The 18,219-nt window shown below is 42.3% G+C and overlaps 1 protein-coding gene across 1 annotated transcript in view; it reads left to right on the top strand.

The window, feature by feature from the left end:
* The window catches only part of FAM184B (family with sequence similarity 184 member B), a 121,118-nt gene that overhangs the window by 61,789 nt on the left and 41,110 nt on the right, over nt 1-18,219 (top strand). The window contains exons 6-7 of the mRNA XM_004282519.3: nt 6,456-6,566; nt 8,415-8,522. Of these exons, the coding sequence (XP_004282567.1) occupies nt 6,456-6,566; nt 8,415-8,522 (219 nt within the window). The remainder of the gene's footprint in view (nt 1-6,455; nt 6,567-8,414; nt 8,523-18,219) is intronic.

The raw sequence follows: 18,219 nt of genomic DNA on the forward strand, positions 1-18,219 counted from the left end.
GGGTGGGGTTGTGTTCCTGTTTTGCTAGTTGTTTGGCATAGGTTTTCCAGCACTGTGGCTTGCTGGTCGTTGAGTGAAGCTGGGTGCTGGTGTTAAGATGGAGGTCTCTGGGAGATTTTCGCCGTTTGATATTATGTGGAGCTGGGAGGTCTCTTGTTGATCAGTGTCCTGAAGTTGGCTGTCCTACCTCAGAGGCAGAGCCCTGCCTCCTGGCTGGAGCACCAAAAGCTTTTCATCCACAGGCTCAGGATAAAAGGGAGAAAAAGTAGAGGGAATTAGTAGAAGTATGAGGAAAGAAAGAAGGAAAGGAGGGTAGGAAGGAAGGAAGAAAGAAAGAAAGAAGCAAAGAAGGAAAGAAGGCAAGAAGGAAAGAAAGGAGGGAGGGAGGGAGGGAGGAAGGAAGGAAGGAGGGAAAGAAGGAAAAAAGACAGAAAGAAAGAAGATACAGTAAAAATAAAATAAAGTATAATAAAGTTATTGAATTAAAAAATTCTTATTTAGAAAAAAAAAAAAAGGGACGGAAAGAACCTTAGGACAAATGTTGGGAGCAAAGCTATACAGACAAAATCTTACACAGAAGCATACACATACACCCTCACTAAAAGAGGTAAATGGGGAAAAATCCTAAATCTTGCTGTCAGAGACCACCTCCTCAATTTGGGATGATTCGTTGTCTAAAGGAGGGAAGGAAGGACGGAAAGAAAGAAAGAAAGAACGAAGGTAAAGTATAATAAGGTTATTAAAATTAATTATTAAGAAAAAAAATTTTAAAAAAAACATGGACGGATAGAACCCTAGGACAAATGGTGGAAGCAAGACTATACAGACAAGATCTCACACAGAAGCATACACATACACATTCACAAAAAGAGGAAAGGGGAAAAAATCATAGATCTTGCTCCTAAAGTCCACTTCCTTAATTTGGGATGATTGGTTGTCTATTCAGGTATTCCACAGATGTAGGGTACATCAAGTTGATTGTGGAGCTTTAATCCGCTGCTTCTGAGGCTGCTGGGAGAGATTTCCCTTTCTCTTCTTTGTTCTCACAGCTCCCAGGGCTAAGCTTTGGATTTGGCCCTGCCACTGCGTGTAGATCGCTGGAGGGCGTCTGTTTTTTGCTCAGACAGGATGGGGTTAAAAGAGCCGCTGATTGGGGGCTCTGGCGCACTCAGGCCGGCGGGGACGGAGGGGCACAGAGTGCGGGGCTGGCCTGCGGTGGCAAAGGCCGGCGTGACTTTGCACCAGCCTGAGGCGCGCTGTGCGCTCTCCCGGGGAAGTTGTCCCTGGATCCCGGGAACCCGGCAGTGGCGGGCTGCACAGGCTCCGCGGAAGAGGGGTGTGGAGAGTGACCTGTGCTCACACACAGGCCCTTCGGTGGCGGCAGCAGCAGCCTTAACGTCTCCCGCCCGCCTCTGGGGTCCGCGCTTTTAGCCGCGGCTTGCGCGCGTCTCTGGATTCCGCGCTTTCAGCCGCGGCTCGCGCCCGTCTCTGGATTCCGCGCTTTCAGCCGCGGCTCGCGCCCGTCTCTGGGGTCCGCGCTTTCAGCCGCGGCTCGCGCCCGTCTCTGGGGTTCGCGCTTTTAGCCGCGGCTCGCGCCCGTCTCTGGAGTTCCTTTAAGCAGCGTTCTTAAACCCCTCTCCTCATGCCCCAGGAAACAAAGAGGGAAGGAAAAGTCTCCTGCCTCTTCTGCAGGTGCAGGCTTTTCCCCGGACTCCCTCCCGGCTAGCTGTGGTGCACTAACCCCTTCAGGCTACGTTCAAGCCGCCAACCCCAGTCCTCTCCCTGCGCTCCGGCCTCAGCTCGCAGCCCCGCCCGCCCCGGCGGGTGAGCAGACAAGCCTCTCGGGCTGGTGAGTGCCGGTCGGCACCGAACTTCTGTGCGGGAATCTCCCCGCCTTGCCCTCCGCACCCGTTGCTGTGTACTCCTCCGCAGCTTCGAAGCTCCCCCCTCCGCCTCCCGCAGTCTCCGCCCGCGAAGGGGCTTCCTAGAGTGTGGAAACTTTTCCTCCTTCACAGCTCCCTCCCACTGGTGCAGGTGCCGTCCCTATTCTTTTGTCTCTGTTTTTTCTTTTGCCCTACCCAGGTACGTGGGGAGTTTCTTGCCTTTTGGGAGGTCTGAGGTCTTCTGCCAGCCTTCAGTAGGTGTTCTGTAGGAGTTGTTCCACGTGTAGATGTATTTCTGGTGTATCTGTGGGGAGGAAGGTGATCTCCGCGTCTTACTCTTCCGCCATCTTCCGCCTTCTCCTCCGGCAGTCTGATTTTTGAGGGTCATTTAGACCATTTACATTCAATGTAATTATCATTAAGTCTACCATATTGCTGAGTTTTTTTTTCTTTTTGTCACATCTTTTTTCTTTTTGCCTGTTTTCCTATTTATTTTTGATTACTTGAATATATAGCTTTTGGTATTCCCTTTTTTTTTTTTTTTTTTTTTTTTTTTTTTTTTTGGCGGTATGTGGGCCTCTCACTGTTGTGGCCTCTCCTGTTGCGGAGCACAGGCTCTGGACGCGCAGGCTCAGCGACCATGGCTCACGGGCCCAGCCGCTCCACGGCATGTGGGATCCTCCCGGACTGGGGCACGAACCCGTGTCCTCTGCATCGGCAGGCAGACCCTCAACCACTGCGCCACCAGGGAAGCCCTGGTATTCCCTTTTTTATCTCCACTAGTGACTTGTTAGATATTCTTCTTTTGGGGAGGGGATGGTGTGCCATGGTTGCTGTAGGATTTATAACATGCGACTTTATCATTGTCTGCCATCGAATAATATGATGTTACTTCATACATATTGTGTTGCTGTAAGGTTTGTATGGAGAAGCAATACATATATACTTCACTGTACAAACCTTACAGCAACACACTATTTTTATTTAGCCTTTCCTAACCTTTGTGAAATTGTTGTCATATGTTTTACTTTACATATGTTATAAACTCTACATCACTTTTCTATTTCCTTAAATAGTCAATTATCTCTTAGAGAGAATTTTTAAATGAGAAAACTAAAGTCTTTTATATTTTCTGATTTACCATTGCTACCCTCTTCATTCCTTTGGCATATTCAAGCACCCCATCTGGTATCATTTTCTTTTGGCCTGAAGAACTTCCTTTTATGTTTCTTGTAGTGTCAGTCTGCTCACAGCAAATTCTCTCAGTGTTTATATGTCTGAAAATGTCTTTATTTTGCCTTCATTTTTGAAGGTTATTTTGCTGGATATAGAATTCTAGGTTAACAGTTTGTTTTCTTTCAGCACTTTAAAGATGCTGTTCAACTTTTTAAAATTTTTGGTTTGTATTTTCCTCAGATGAAAAGTTGGTAGCCACTCTCATCTGTTCTCCCCTGTGCATAGTGTATCTTTTTGTTTTCTGATTGCTTTTAAGACTTTTTTCTTTATCATATCACAATTTGATTATGATGTGTCATGGTGTGATATTCTTTGTGTTTTTCTGTTTGGGGTTCTGTTTGGACGTCTTGGGTCTGTAGGTTATAGTTTTTTTCTGTATTCAAATTTTTAAATTGAAGTGTAGTTTATTTGCAATGTTTTGCTGTGGGTTATAGTTTTTATACAGTATGGAAATTTTAAGATCATTATCTCTTCTGCCTTCCCCTTCTGAGTGACATTTCAGGCTTTGTACTGGTTTACTCTTTCAGCTACACCAGGAACTTTACTATAAATACATACCAAAGAGTGATTTTTCTTCTTGAAAAAAGTTAACGTGTTTTCCTTTAAAATGCCAACTGAAATCTCCGCTTGGTGATTTCCTGTGGCTGCTTATTTGTTGTTCCCATCACAGTGGCTCCCTTAATTGTCTTTTCTTAAACTGCCAGTAATTGTGGACAATCTAGACAAGAAAGCAGAAAAAGGGTGGGAGTCCTGCTTTTGCCTCTTACCAGCCATTGGATTTGCTCCATGTGAAATGGATGCAATAAAGCCTTTTTCCATAAGTATTATGAGAGTTAAATGAGAACAGAGCTTATGAAAGTACTCTGTGAATCCTATAAATTCATAGCCCATGGAGCCTTCTTCCAGGGGTGGGATGCAGCAATTTATATATCTGAAAGCACTCATCTCCTTCTTTTTCCTCACGTTCTTGTCTTTGTAGTTGTTTTTTCTCTTTCCACGAGTTAGGAGGAGAATGTTAACGCTTCCTGTTGAAATCCTCAAGGTCACTTGAGGAAATTTGTGGGGAAATTTTTTCCCTCTAGGTCCATTTGTCAAGGCAACAGCTGAAGCTGTGATTGATTACATATACCCTAGGACGTTAGGCTGTGCAAGATTAGAAATAGCCACTGCTTTATGCTAAGCACCTTTCTCGCAGGGGGTTTCCACTGTTACAGTGAATATGCCTTGGCGGAGTTAGCGAGTGTCTGCACCAATAAGCAGGTTAAACAAAACTTCTGTTCAATAAAACATTCTGTGAATGAGGGACTAAATAATGAAGTAAAAAAAAATCAGAATCTTTGCTGAGGGGACGGCCTTATTTCTGATGGTTGCTTAAGTTATCTCAACTTGTTTTAAACAAAAAGTTTATCTATCATCTTCAGAAAATGAACTCTCCAAAGCAACAAGCCCTGCAAAAGGAGATGGTGGATTTACTGAAGACACTATACGTTGGCCTAAGTGTCCACATCATGCAGCCCTTACAATCTAATCACAGCCCTCTTTTCTTCTCTTTTAAATGACTGACCCCAGGGACAATGCGAAGCGCCAGCCCAGGGCCACTGGTCTGGCCTGGGGCTGGCCGCATAGAAAGTGTGAAGGTGTCATCTAGATGATCAGGTTAGAAATCCAGGAGTCAGAAATCCAGAAATCCATAATTTCTCTGTCATCCCTCACATTCGATCAGCCATAAAGTCCATTCATCCTGCAGTTGACCCTTGAACAACGTGGGAGTTAATCCAAGTATAACTTATAGTAGGCCCTTCGTATCTGCAGTTCCTCCACATCCACAGGTTCAACCAACCACAGACTGTGTAGTACTGTAGTATTTACTGTTGAAAAATGTCCACGTATAACTGGACCCATGCAGGCAGGGAAGAAGCACAGCCAAGGGGTCATGCTTTCCTGAGTTTGGATCTTGACTCTTCTGCTTACGGGCTGCATGGCCTTGGGCAAGTTATTTAACCTCTTCAAGCTTCATTTCTTCATCTGTATAATGAGCTTTAACAATACTACCTAGCTCATAGGGTTTTCATAAGGATCAACGAGATGATCTGTGAAAAGCGCCCAGAAAATGGTACACACTCAGTAAATGTCAACTGCTAATATGTCATCTACTTCCAGTTAGACCATAAAGGTCTGTAATCAATTATCACCATCCAGCATGGTATCTACTGCGTTATAGCTGTTGACTTTGCTGCCTATCTCTTTCACGCAAATGTGAGCTCCTGGTGAGTAAGCATATTGTCTGTTTTTATCCCCAGCTTCAAGAACAATGCCAAGCACATGGTAGGGCTCAATAAATATTTGTTGAACAAATAAATGACTTAATATCTACCTAAAATTCAGCTACGAGGAACAGAATATTTCATCCACTGCTCTAGACACTTGAAAAATTTCCCCAGATATTAAGCTAGATCAGAAAGCGTAAGCATCTGTAAGAATCGTACTACTTAGCATTTATCGATCCCTTACTATGTACCTAGAACTGTGCTAAGCATGTAAGTAATGCATTGAATCACAGAGGGGTTAGGAAATGTGCCCAAGATCACACAGTTAAAATGCAGCTGCACCACTCACATGGGCTCCAGAATGTTCTTTTGTCTGGATCTGCTTTGTGCTGAGACTGTGAGGCTGTGGGGAGGGACCATGGAGGAAGCAGCCCTATGAATCCCATCATTTTGGCTAAAGTAAGGATGCTGTTGAGAAGGCGAAAGAAGAAATTTCATTCTGCTTTTGGTATTTCCCTGCAGCTGAGGATGTAGTTGGCTTTTTGATTTATAGAACCATGAGAATTTTGTCAGTAATGAGCATTCTGTTTTCTTATTTGACACTACAAAACTTAAAGCCAGGGGTTTACTCTGCCCCCACCCCCAGTATATATTCGACTTTGTGGTGTGAATTTGGCACCTGTTTTCTTTGGACTTTCTCATGTATTTCTAATTTATGTTTTCTTTTTTTTTTTTTTTTTTTTTTTTTGCGGTTCGCGGTCCTCTCACTGTTGTGGCCTCTCCCGTTGCGGAGCACAGGCTCCGGATGCGCAGGCTCAGCGGCCATGGCTCACAGGGCCAGCCGCTCCGCGGCATGTGGGATCTTCCCGGACCGGGGCACGAACCCGCGTCCCCTGCATCGGCAGGCAGACTCTCAACCACTGCGCCACCAGGGAAGCCCTAATTTATGTTTTCTTATAGTAGTTTATGACTCTTGTGAGTTTCTTTGAACCCCTTTGGGAATAAGGCAGGGTGTGTCCTGTCCATGTTTTCGTGGCTTGTGTGGTTAACTCTTCCATTCATCATTTAGGAAGTAGAAGCACAGTTGGAGGAAGTGAAGAAGAAATCAGAAAATGAAATAAAGCATCTGCAAGAAGAGAAAGAGGCCCTAAGTGTGAAGCTCCAGAATTCACTGCTTGAGGTAAGTCCCGAATAAAAGCTGTTCTTGGAATGATGGTTCTGGGCTCCAGGAGTTTTTGATGAACTGAGATACTGAGATGCTAGGAATCTTGGGAAGCTTCCCTGACCTCCTTACATTTAGCATCCTTGGAAGGAAGAAAAAGACTTCATCCTGACAGGAAGGCTGTCTCAGGGGCATAAATTCAGCTGCAGATAACAGAGAGCCTGATTTATAGAGTCTTAACAAAGAGGCACTTAATGTCACACATAAAAGAGGGAGGCAGGAGGCTGCTGGTGTTGATTCTGTGGCTAAATGATATCAGGCCTGGAAAATCTGCAAACATCTTGGTCCTGCCCTCTCCCCACCCCCGGCTGTGTTATCAGTGTCCTGGGCATTAGATACTTCTGCCTTCCTGGGCTTTTTTCTTTATCAAAAAGAATTAAAAATTATAATTTGTAACTGCACTGTTATAAAGGTGAATATGGCCAGGCTACAGTTTTTTATTCTGATTCTGAAAGAAATGAAAATATTTTCATGGCCCCTAAATGCATCGTATGTTCCTAGCACTGCACGTAGGAGAAGTTGGCTCAGATTCCCCTTGGCTGTGAGAATGACTGTCACTGTTCTAGTTGTCATGCCCCAAGTTAAAGCAGGAAAAAAGGAGGGTCAGGGATGACCAGGCCTGCCCACTTCATCAGGAAAACAGAAGCATGCGCAGAAGCCCCCAGCTGACTCCTACTCCCATTGGTAATATCTGTGCCACGTGGCCAGCCTGGGAAAGCAAGGATTTAGCCATCAGGCCTCCCTGGTGGAGGCAGGCAAGGAGAGCAGGGTAAGGAATGGATGTAAACCAGCTGAACAATGGAGTTTTCTTCTTGGGCCCACTTGTCCAAACCACCAAGGGACCAAGTTCAAAGTTTAAAGGCGTTGTGGACAGTGTTACTAGGGAGAAGAACTTGTCACTGACGGACTCCTATTCATCCTTCAGTGCCCTTAACACTGTGCTGGAATTCCCTGGGCAGAGTTTATTGCTGTAAGTTCTCTGCGGTAGTACCTACCTCATAGTAATTGTTAGGAGAATTAAAAGAGTTAATACTGTAAAATGCTTAGATCTGTGCCTGGCACAGAGCAAACACACCATTAATGATGCTCTTATATATTGTACATGTGTCTACTGAATGTTGTTGTGATTGTAAACATGCATCTGTCTGCTCCATAAGATGACAGCTCCTTGAAGGCAGGGACGATATTTTATGATCTTACCATCTTGCTCTCAGTCTGTCCCTTCTCCTCCCCACTTTACACCTGAGGAGCTGCCTGAGGAGCATTAGTTTTAGCAACATCTGAGGTTCCTTTATGGTTAATGACCTTGTTCTTCTCAAAGTCTAGAGCAGGGAAACCAGACCGTTTAATTGACACTCTACAATTAGTTGGTTAATAATAATCATAATTAAGGCTTTATAATTTAATAGCAGCTTTTAGCCCCTCTTCTCTCATATTATCTGTATAATTCTTAAATATTGTTCCTTTTCTTTACCAACTAACTTTGTAAAAACGAAATAGGGTGGCCTTCCAGGAATGGTATGAAAACTAATGGAAACCATGCTACAGCCCTGGTATAGTTATGTGGATGTGAATAATTTAAAGAGAAGTGTGGAATATTGTAAACCTGCCAGGCTCATCTTCTTCTGGAGAGACGAAGCAACTAGCTAATTAGAAATGGCCTCTCTAGAAGCGTGTCTGGGATTTGTCTAGTGGGGGACAGTCCCCAGAACTGATTGACCCAAGGGAATGGGTCCCAGATTAATGACCACAGCCGGGTGATAGGACTTTGTTTCATTGCTGAATGTTTCTATTCTTCTGTTTTAGGTTTTAAGGCTGGAAGAATTTATCCAGCAGAATAATGTACATCCCCCAAGAGGCAATGAACGGCCCCAAGAATTGGACTGCCAGCAAGGCAACATTTTAAAGACCCAGGTAACCTCTAGCTTTTTCTGCTTTAATTAAGGATATTTTTCTTCTTCTTTTCAGCACTTTGGTGTCCCCAGTGACACATGCTGGCATTAATGGGCTCTTTTATTTCCCCCCTTAGAGCTGCCAAAATGCCTGAAATAAAAAATCATTATAAAATCAATTTGCAAAAACCACGACGAAAATAGAGTTCTGAGTAATTATCCACATGGTTTGAAAAAGAACAGGGCTTGTCAGATGACTCTTCTCTCCCTCTCTGATTGCAGTCTGGCTGGCAGATCAAGGGGCACTGGACTAGAGTGGGGTCTTTGGTTCTGCCCAGCAAGAAGCATAACAGTAATCATAACTCCCCCTCAAATGCATGTTGAGAAGCTTGGGTTGTTTCACCATGAAACTCGGCTCTCATCCGACCCTCCTGGGTCTAGACCGTGATCCCTCCATGAGTTTAGTTCTAGAGAGAAGTACAGACCCCTCCTACATAGAGTTGCAGGAGGAACCTTGATGAGTATCAATTCCACTTGATTCAACTCAACATGCATGTTATTCTTTCATTCTGCAGTCATCTGTGAAATACATAACAAGTGCCAGCCTCTGAGCTACATGCTACACGGGAGAAAAATATATAAACAAATAGCTTTAACACAATGTGGACATTTAGTAATGGAATTAAACATCTGGTGCTGTGTTTTCTATTAGGCAACTGTTATGTACTTTACAGGTATAGTTCTTTCTTTTTAAGTTAATTAATTTATTTATTTTATACAGCAGGTTCTTATTAGTTTTTTATTTTATACATATTGGTGTATATATGTTGTCAATCCCAATCTCCTGATTCATCCCACCACCATCACCCCCGCCCCACTGCTTTCCCCCATTGGTGTCCATACATTTGTTCTCTACATCTGTGTCTCTATTTCTGCCCTGCAAACCAGTTCACCTATACCATTTTTCTAGGTTCCATATATATGCGTTAATATACAATATTTGTTTTTCTCTTTCTGACTTACTTCACTCTGTATGACAGTCTCTAGGTCCATCCACGTCTCTACAAATGACCCAGTTTCGTTCCTTTTTATGGCTAATGTTCCACTGTATATATGTACTAACAACTTCTTTATCCATTCCTCTGTTGATGGGCATTTAGGTTGCTTCCATGACCTGGCTATCGTAAATAGAGCTGCAATGAACATTGGGGTGCATGTGTCTTTTTGAATTACGGTTTTCTCTGGGTATATGCCCAGTAGTGGGATTGCTGTGTCATATGGTAATTCTATTTTTAGTTTTTTAAGGAACCTCCATACTGTTCTCCATAGTGTCTGTATCAATTTACATTCCCACCAACAGTGCAAGAGGGTTCCCTTTTCTCCACACCCTCTCCAGCATTTGTTGTTTGCAGATTTTCTGATGATGCCCATTCTAACTGGTGTGAGGTGATACCTCATGGTAGTTTTGATTTACATTTCTCTAATAATTAGTGATGATGAGCAGCTTTTCATGTGCCTCTTGGCCATCTGTATGTCTTCTTTGGAGAAATGTCTATTTAGGTCTTGATTTGTTTGCAAATATTTTCTCCCATTCTGAGGGTTATCTTTTCGTCTTGTTTATAGTTTCCTTTGCTGTGCAAAAGCTTTGAAGTTTCATTAGGTCCTGTTTGTTTATTTTTGTTTTTATTTCCATTACTGTGGGAGATGGGTAAAAAAAGATCTTGCTGTGATTTATGTCACAGAGTGTTCTTCCTATGTTTTTCTGTAAGAGTTTTACAGTGTCTGGTCTTACATTTAGGTCTTTGATCTATTTTGAGTTTATTTTTGTGTATGGTGTTAGGGAGTGTTCTAATTTCATTCTTTTACATGTAGCTGTCCAGTTTTCCCAGCACCATTTATTGAAGAGACTTTCTTTTCTCCATTGAATATCCTTGCTTCCTTTGTCATAGATTAGTTGACCATAGGTGCGTGGGTTTGTCTCTGGGCTTTCTATCTTGTTTCATTGATCTATATTTCTGTTTTCATGCCAGTACCATATTGTCTGGTTTACTGTAGCTTTGTAGTATACTCTGAAGTCAGGGAGTCTGATTCCTCCAGCTCCGTTTTTTTCCCCTCAAGATTGCATTGGCTATTCAGGGTCTTTTGTGTCTCCATACAAATTTTAAGATTTTTTGTTCTGCTTCTGTAAAAACTGCCGTTGGTAATTTGATAGTGATTGCATTGAATCTTTAGATTGCTTTGGGTAGTATAGTCATTTTCACAATATTGATTCTTCCAGTCCAAGAACATGGTATATCTCTCCATCTGTTTGTGTCATCTTTGGTTTCTTTCATCAGTGTCTTATACTTTTCTGAGTACAGGTTTTTTACCTCCTTAGGTAGGTTTATTCCTAAGTATTTTATTCTTTTTGTTGCAGTGGTGAATGGGATTGTTTCCTTAATTTCTCTTTCTGATCTTGCATTGTTAGTGTATAGGAATGCAAGAGATTTCTGTACATTAATTTTGTATCCTGAAGCTTTACCAAATTCATTGATAAGCTCTCATAGTTTTCTGGTGGCATCTTTAGGATTATCTTTATATAATATCATGTCATCTGCAAACAGTGACAGTTTTACTTCTTGTTTTCCAATTTGGATTCCTTTTATTTCTTTTTCTTCTGTGATTGCTGTGGCTAGGACTTCCAAAACTATGTTGAAAAATAGTGGCGAGAGTGGACATCCTTGTTTTGTTCCTGATCTTAGAGGAAATATTTTCAGTTTTTCACCATTGAGAATGATGTTTGCTATGGGTTTGCTGTATATGGCCTTTATTATGTTGAGGTAGGTTTTCTCTGTGTCCACTTTCTGGAGAGTTTTTATGATAAATGGGTGTTGAATTTGGTCAAAGGCTTTTTCTGCAACTATTGAGATGATCATATGGTTTTTATTCTTCTATTTGTTAATATGGTGTATCACATTGATTGATTTGCGTATATTGAAGAATCCTTGCATCCCTGGGATAAATCCCACTTGATCATGGTGTATGATCCTTTTAATGTGTTGTTGGATTCTGTGTGCTAGTATTTTGTTGAGGATTTTTGCATCTGTATTAATCAGTAATATTGGTCTGTAATTTTCTTTTTTCGTAGTATCTTTTTCCGGTTTTGGTATCAGGGTGATGGTGGCCTCATAGAATGAGTTTGGAAGTGTTCCTTCCTTTGCAGTTTTTTGGAAGAGTTTGAGAAGGATGGCTGTTAGCTCTTCTCTAAATGTCTGAGAGAATTCACCTGTGAAGCCATCTGGTCCTGGACTTTTGTTTGTTGGAAGATTTTTAATCACAGTTTCAATTTCATTACTTGTGATTGGTCTGTTCATATTTTCTGTTTCTTCCTGGTTCAATCTTGGGAGGTTATACCTTTCCAAGAATTTGTCTATTTCTTCCAGGTTGTCCATTTTATTGGCCTAGAGTTGCTTGTAGTAGTCTCTTAGGATGCTTTGTATTTCTGTGCTGTCCATTGTAACTTCTCCTTTTTCATTTCTAATTTTATTGATTTGAGTCCTCTCCCTCTTTTTCTTGATGAGTCTGGCTAAAGGTTTATCAATTTTGTTTATCTTCTCAAAGAACCAGCTTTTAGTTTTATTGATCTTTGCTATTATTTTCTTTGTTTCTATTTCATTTATTTCTGCTCTGATCTTTATGATTTCTTTCCTTCTGCTAACTTTGGGTTTTGTTTTTTCTTCTTTCTCTAGTTCCTTTAGGTGTAAGTTTAGATTGTTTATTTGAGATTTTTCTTGTTTCTTGAGGTAGGATTGTATTGCTATAAATTTCCCTCTTAAACTGCTTTTCCTGCATCCCATAGGTTTTGGATCGTCGTGTTTTTGTTGTCATTTGTCTCTAGGTATTTTCTGATTTCCTCTTTGATTTCTTTGGTGATCTCTTGGTTATTTAGTAATGTATTGTTTAGCCTCTGTGTGTGTGTGTGTTTTTTATGTTTTTTTCCCCCTGTAATTGATTTCTAATCTCATAGCATTGTACTTGGAAAAGATACTTGATATGATTTCAGTTTTCTTAAATTTACCAAGGCTTGATTTGTTGACCCAAGATGTGATCTATCGTGGAGAATGTTCTGTGTGCACTTGAGAAGAAAGTGTAATCTGCTGGTTTTGCATGGAATGTCCCATATATATCAGTTAAATATATCTGGTCTACTGTGTCATTTAAAGTTTGTGTTTTCTTATTAATTTTCTGTCTGGATGATCTGTCCATTGGTGTAAGTGAGGTGTTAAAGTCCCCCACTATTACTGTGTTACTGTCTATTTCCTCTTTTATAGCTGTTGGCATTTGCCTTATGTATTGAGATGCTCCTATGTTGGGTGTATATATATTTAGAATTGTTACATCCTCTTCTTGGATTGATCCCTTGGTCATTATGTGGTGTCCTTGCTTGTCTCTTGTAACATTCTTTATTTTAAAGTCATTTTATCTGATATGAGTATTGCTACCCCAGCTTTCTTTAGATTTCCATTTGCATGGAATATCTTTTTCCATCCCCTCACTTTCAGTCTGTATGTGTCCCTAGGTCTGAAGTGGGTCTCTTGTAGATAGCATATATTTGGGTCTTGTTTTTATATCCATTCAGCAAGCCTGTGTCTTTTGGTTGGAGCATTTAATCCATTCACATTTAAGGTAATTATCGATATGTATGTTCCTATTACCATTTTCTTAATTGTTTTCAGTTTGTTTTTGTAGGTCCTTTGCTTCTCTTGTGTTTCCCACCTAGAGAAGGTCCTTTAGCATTTGTTGTAGAGCTGGTTTGGTGGTGCTGAATTCTCTTAGCTTTTGCTTGTCTCTAAAGCTTTTGATTTCTCCATCAAATCTGAATGAGATCCTTGCCAGGTAGAGTAATCTTGGTTGTAGTTTCTTCCCTTTCATCACTTTAAATATATTGTGCCACTCCCTTCTGGCTTGTAGAGTTTTTGCTAAGAAATCAGCTGTTTACCTTATGGGAGTTCCTTTGTATGTTATTTGTCATCTTTCCATTGTTGCTTTTAATAATTTTTCTTTGTCTTTAATTCTTGTCAGTTAGATTACTATGTGTCTCTCCTTGGGTTTATCCTGCCTGGGACTCTCTGTTCTTCCTGGACTTAGGTGGCTATTTCCTTTCCCATGTTAGGGAAGTTTTTGACTATAATCTCTTCAAGTATTTTCTCAGGTCCCTTCTCTCTCTCTTCTCCTTCTGGGATCCCTATAATGTGAATGTTGGTGCGTTTAATGTTCTCCCAGAGGTCTCTTAGGCTGTCTTCATTTCTTTTCATCCTTTTTTCTTTATTCTGTTCCGTGGCAGTGAATTCCACCATTCTGTCTTCCAGATCACTTATCCGTTCTTCTGCCTCAGTTATTCTGCTATTGATTCCTTCTAGTGTATTTTTCATTGCATTTATTGTATTGTTCATCTCTGTTTATTTAATTCTTCTAGGTGTTTGTTCTTTAATTCTTCTAGGTCTTTGTTAAACATTTCTTGTATCTTCTCGATCTTTGCCTCCATTCTTTTTCCGAGGTCCTGGACCATCTTCACTATCATTATTCTGAATTCTTTTTCTGGAAGGTTGCCTGTCTCCACTTCATTTAATTGTTTTTCTGGGGTTTTATCTTGTTCCTTCATCTGGTACATAGTCCTCTGCCTTTTCATTTTGTCTATCTTTCTGTGAACAAGGTTTTCGTTCCACAGGCTGCTGGATTGTAGTTCTTCTTGCTTCTGCTGTCTGCCCTCTGGTGGATGAGGTTATCTAAGAGGCTTGTGCAAGTTTCCTGCTGGGAGGGACTGGTGGTGGGTAGAACTGGGTGTTGCTCTGGTGGATAGAGCTCAGTAAAACTTTAATCCGCTTGTCTGTTGACAAGTGGAGCTGAGTTCCCTCCCTGTTGGTTGTTTGGCCTGAGGGGACCCAACACTGGAGCCTACCTGGGCTCTTTGGTGGGGCTAATGGTGGACTCTGGAAGGGCTCACGCCAATCAGTACTTCCCAGAACTTCTGCTGCCAGTGTCCTTGTCCCTGCGGTGAGCCACAGCCACCTCCCGCCTCTGCAGGAGACTCTCCAACACTAGCAGGTAGGTCTGGTTCAGTCTCCTATGGGGTCACTGCTCCTTCCCCCTGGGTCCTGATGCGCACGCTACTTTGTGTGTACCCTCCAAGAGTGGAGTCTCTCTTTCCCCCAGTCCTGTCCAAGTCCTGAAATCAAATCCTATTAGCCTGCAAAGTCTGATTCTCTGGGAATTCCTCCTCCCATTGCCAGACCCCCAGGTTGGGGAGCCTGACGTGGGGCTCAGAACCTTCACTCCAGTGGGCGGACTTCTGTGCTATAATTGTTCTCCAGTTTGTGAGTCACCCACCCAGCGGTTATGGGATTTGATTTTATTGTGATGGCGCCCTTCCTACTGTCTCATTGCAGCTTCTCCTTTGTCTTTGGATGTGGAGTATCTTTTTGGTGAGTTCCAGTATCTTACTGTTGATGATTGTTCAGCAGTTAGTTGTGATTCCGGTGCTCTTGCAAGAGGGAGAGAGCACACGTCCTTCTGCTCCGCCATCTTGAACCAATCTCCTAGTCTGTTCTTTTAAACTGAGTTTTCTTTTCAAAAAGATAACCTACCTACAAAGCACAGAATTCATAAGGTGCATAAAGGTATACAGTGAAAAGCGTGCCCCCTCCCCCAGTTCCCTGTCTTATCTTGTTTTACCCCTTCTTGTATCTCCTTTCATATGGTGCATATGCAGGCATCATTATGAATATATTATTTTCTTCTGAAAATGATAGAATTCTCTCCTTCACTTTGCTTTTTTCTAAACTTAAATTTTTATAGCTTGGTGATTGTAACACAGCAGTACACTTCCGTATCAACTTCATTTTTTTTAAAAAAAGAGCAACTGTCTAGTGTTCCCTTGAACAGAAAAACTGTAATACATGTACCTTTTCCCTTATGATGAATTTTTTGGTTTGTTTCTGATTTTTCACTATAGATAATACTTAAATGGATAACACTGTAGAGGGATACAGTGTAGCATAGCGGTTAAGCGAGCGGTCCCCTGAACCTGACGCCTGGTTTCTTACTGGCTAAAGAATCTTGGACAATTGATTTAAAGTCTCTTTGCTTGAGCTTCTTCGCCTGTAAAATGGGTCTGATGATAGTACCTACCTCCCAGGGTTTTTGTGAGGACTAAAGGAATTAATATATAAGCAGTGATGAAAACAGCACCCAGCACGTGTAAATGCTCAGTAGGTGCTAACTCTTACCGTCGTAGCATTTGCTGGGTCCAGTGGTATGAGTGGCTTTAACTTTGATAGATTTGCTGCATTGCCTTCCATCAAGGTTGTCAGTGTACCCCCATGGCAGCACGTGCAAGTGCCTGTTTCCCCACAACCTTGCCAACACAGCAGGTTACACAACTTTCTGAACTTGATCAATCAGAGAACATTTATAATTTAATTCAGATATTTTTGGCAAGCCAACTCTATACCAGCCAAGCGAGTCAAACCTTTGCTGAGGCCCTGGAGGTGCAAAGTCCAGGCTCATGCAGAAGGTGTGTGAGCAGCACACTGCAGTGTGGTGAACCCTGTACCCACGTGGGACGCGACAAAGGTTGTTCTTTGCTGTTCTGCCAAAGCATTTCAGTGAGTCAAGAGAGATATAAATAAGGCCAACTGAGAGCAGACTTTTCACTCCACCCCCAGAATATGAAGAGGGAGGGTTGCCAACCCTGGGTATGGCTCTGTCCCCATCATAGACAGCTGAGACTCCACTGAGCCGTTTGTCCTGGTCTCTGATGTCTAGTCTCCTTGATTCTCTTAGGTTCACAGTGTTCTTCATTGGTTTTCAGAAAGCCATGTCAGTCTTGGTAATTCTAAAGGAAACTTTTTTCTGGAAGTTTCTGGTGCCTGGATCACAGTGAACCGTGGGCAGAGAAGGGGCAAAGTTTTCATAGATCCCTGCCTGCACCGTCTCCAGAAGAAAACGGAGAGTCATTTGTGGTCATTATTAGTCAAGTCATTTCGCCTCAACAAGTATTTATGAGTGCTATCACTGTGCAAGGCACAGGGCTGGATGCCAGGGTGAGTGAGGCCCAGTCCTGGTCCTTGGAGAGCTCCATTTCAAATGCAGGAAGTAAATATTATGTAATTATCTCTCTGAGATCAGTTTCCTCACTACTCCTAGTGGCAAACATAGATCAAGTACCAATAATGTAGTGCAGTACACAGTCCCACAACAACCCTATGAGGCAAGTGTTTTTATTTATTTATTTATTTTTTAATTTGGCCCATGCCGGGTCTTAGTTGTGGCACGTGGGATCTTTGCACGCGGGAGCTTCGTTGCGGCATGCGAACCCTTAGTTGCAGCATGTGGGATCTAGTTCCCTGATCAGGGATCAAACCCGGGCCCCCTGCACTGGGAGTGCAGAGTCTTAGCCACTGGTCCACCAGGGAAGTCCCAAGGCAAGTGTTATTATTATCCTTGCTTTACAGATAGGGAGACTGAGGCCCAAAGAGCAGCACCAGGGCCCAAACCACGATTCCATACCGCTTCTCATTAGTAACGTGGCAGTGATAGTCCCTGCCCTCCACCCCTCCAGAGACTTGTAATGAACAGAAGAAAGCACATGAAGGCACTTTTCAAAACTGTTATAGAGTCTATAAATGTAAGGTGACTTTGTAGTATCTATTACAGTCCCTTGTAATCATTTCAGCAAAACCCCATTGCATTAGGTGTTCTATTTTAAGATGTACGTAATGCTACCTTTGAAAGATTGTCAAATGAACTTGAGAATGACTTTCAATATTTCCTTCCAGGAGATTTCCTGGGCATGGGTATTCCTTTAAAATAGAAACAATCTAGGTGAGGTTCATTGCCTAGAAGATGAAAGATGAAGACCTAATGTGAACGTGGGTTTAAAATAACCAGCCATTTGCTTGGGGGGAGTTGGGAGGAGGCTTTTGCAGTGGATGGTTGGAGGAGAAGCAGAGTTATTTATTTTTCTGTGCACACTTTAACAATGGAGAGAGCCCTGGGCAGAACCTGAGTAATGCCTGATGGGGAACCCAAGAGTGTGAATTAGGGGCAATTAACTCAGAATCCACCGAGAGTGGCTCAGGGTTGGTCCTGGGAGGAACTCACTGGGATCGCAAGCAGACAAACAGAAAAGGGAGGTTGGAGAGTCCGCTCCATTTGGAATTCAGAGAAATGAGTATTGGCGGGCTTGAAAGTGCTCTTTCAGCCAGCTGTTCATTTCCATGGTCAAGTCCGTTTGAGGAATATTCAGATGGCATCCCAGCTCCTTTTGAATGATGCACTTTGACCCAAAACACCAAGTACAGAAGGAGGGTGGGTGAAGGAAGGGAATGTTTTTGCCATTTATATGGTCTGTTGGTCCCCTCTGCTGAACCATTAGTTTGTTGAAATCAAGAACTGTGTCTCATTAATCTTTATCCTTCCAGCACTTAACATACCTGAATGAGGCAGATGTTTACACTTCCTTGTACATTAACTGATCCATGACATGACAACTGAATGAATGGGACTGAGGGTGCCATTCTGAGTTAGATTAGGAACACCTTCAAAAATTAACCTTGGCCAGAGGATGATTTAGAAGAACACTGGGGTCCTTCAGTTACTTGCTGGGAGGGGGAGGATTCATCTCCCGTTTGGGAGGAAGGATGTTCTTGTCTCTGGTGTCATGGGGGCTGGAAACAACT

Source organism: Orcinus orca, chromosome 4 (genome assembly GCF_937001465.1).
Source record: "Orcinus orca chromosome 4, mOrcOrc1.1, whole genome shotgun sequence".
NCBI lineage: Eukaryota > Metazoa > Chordata > Mammalia > Artiodactyla > Delphinidae > Orcinus > Orcinus orca.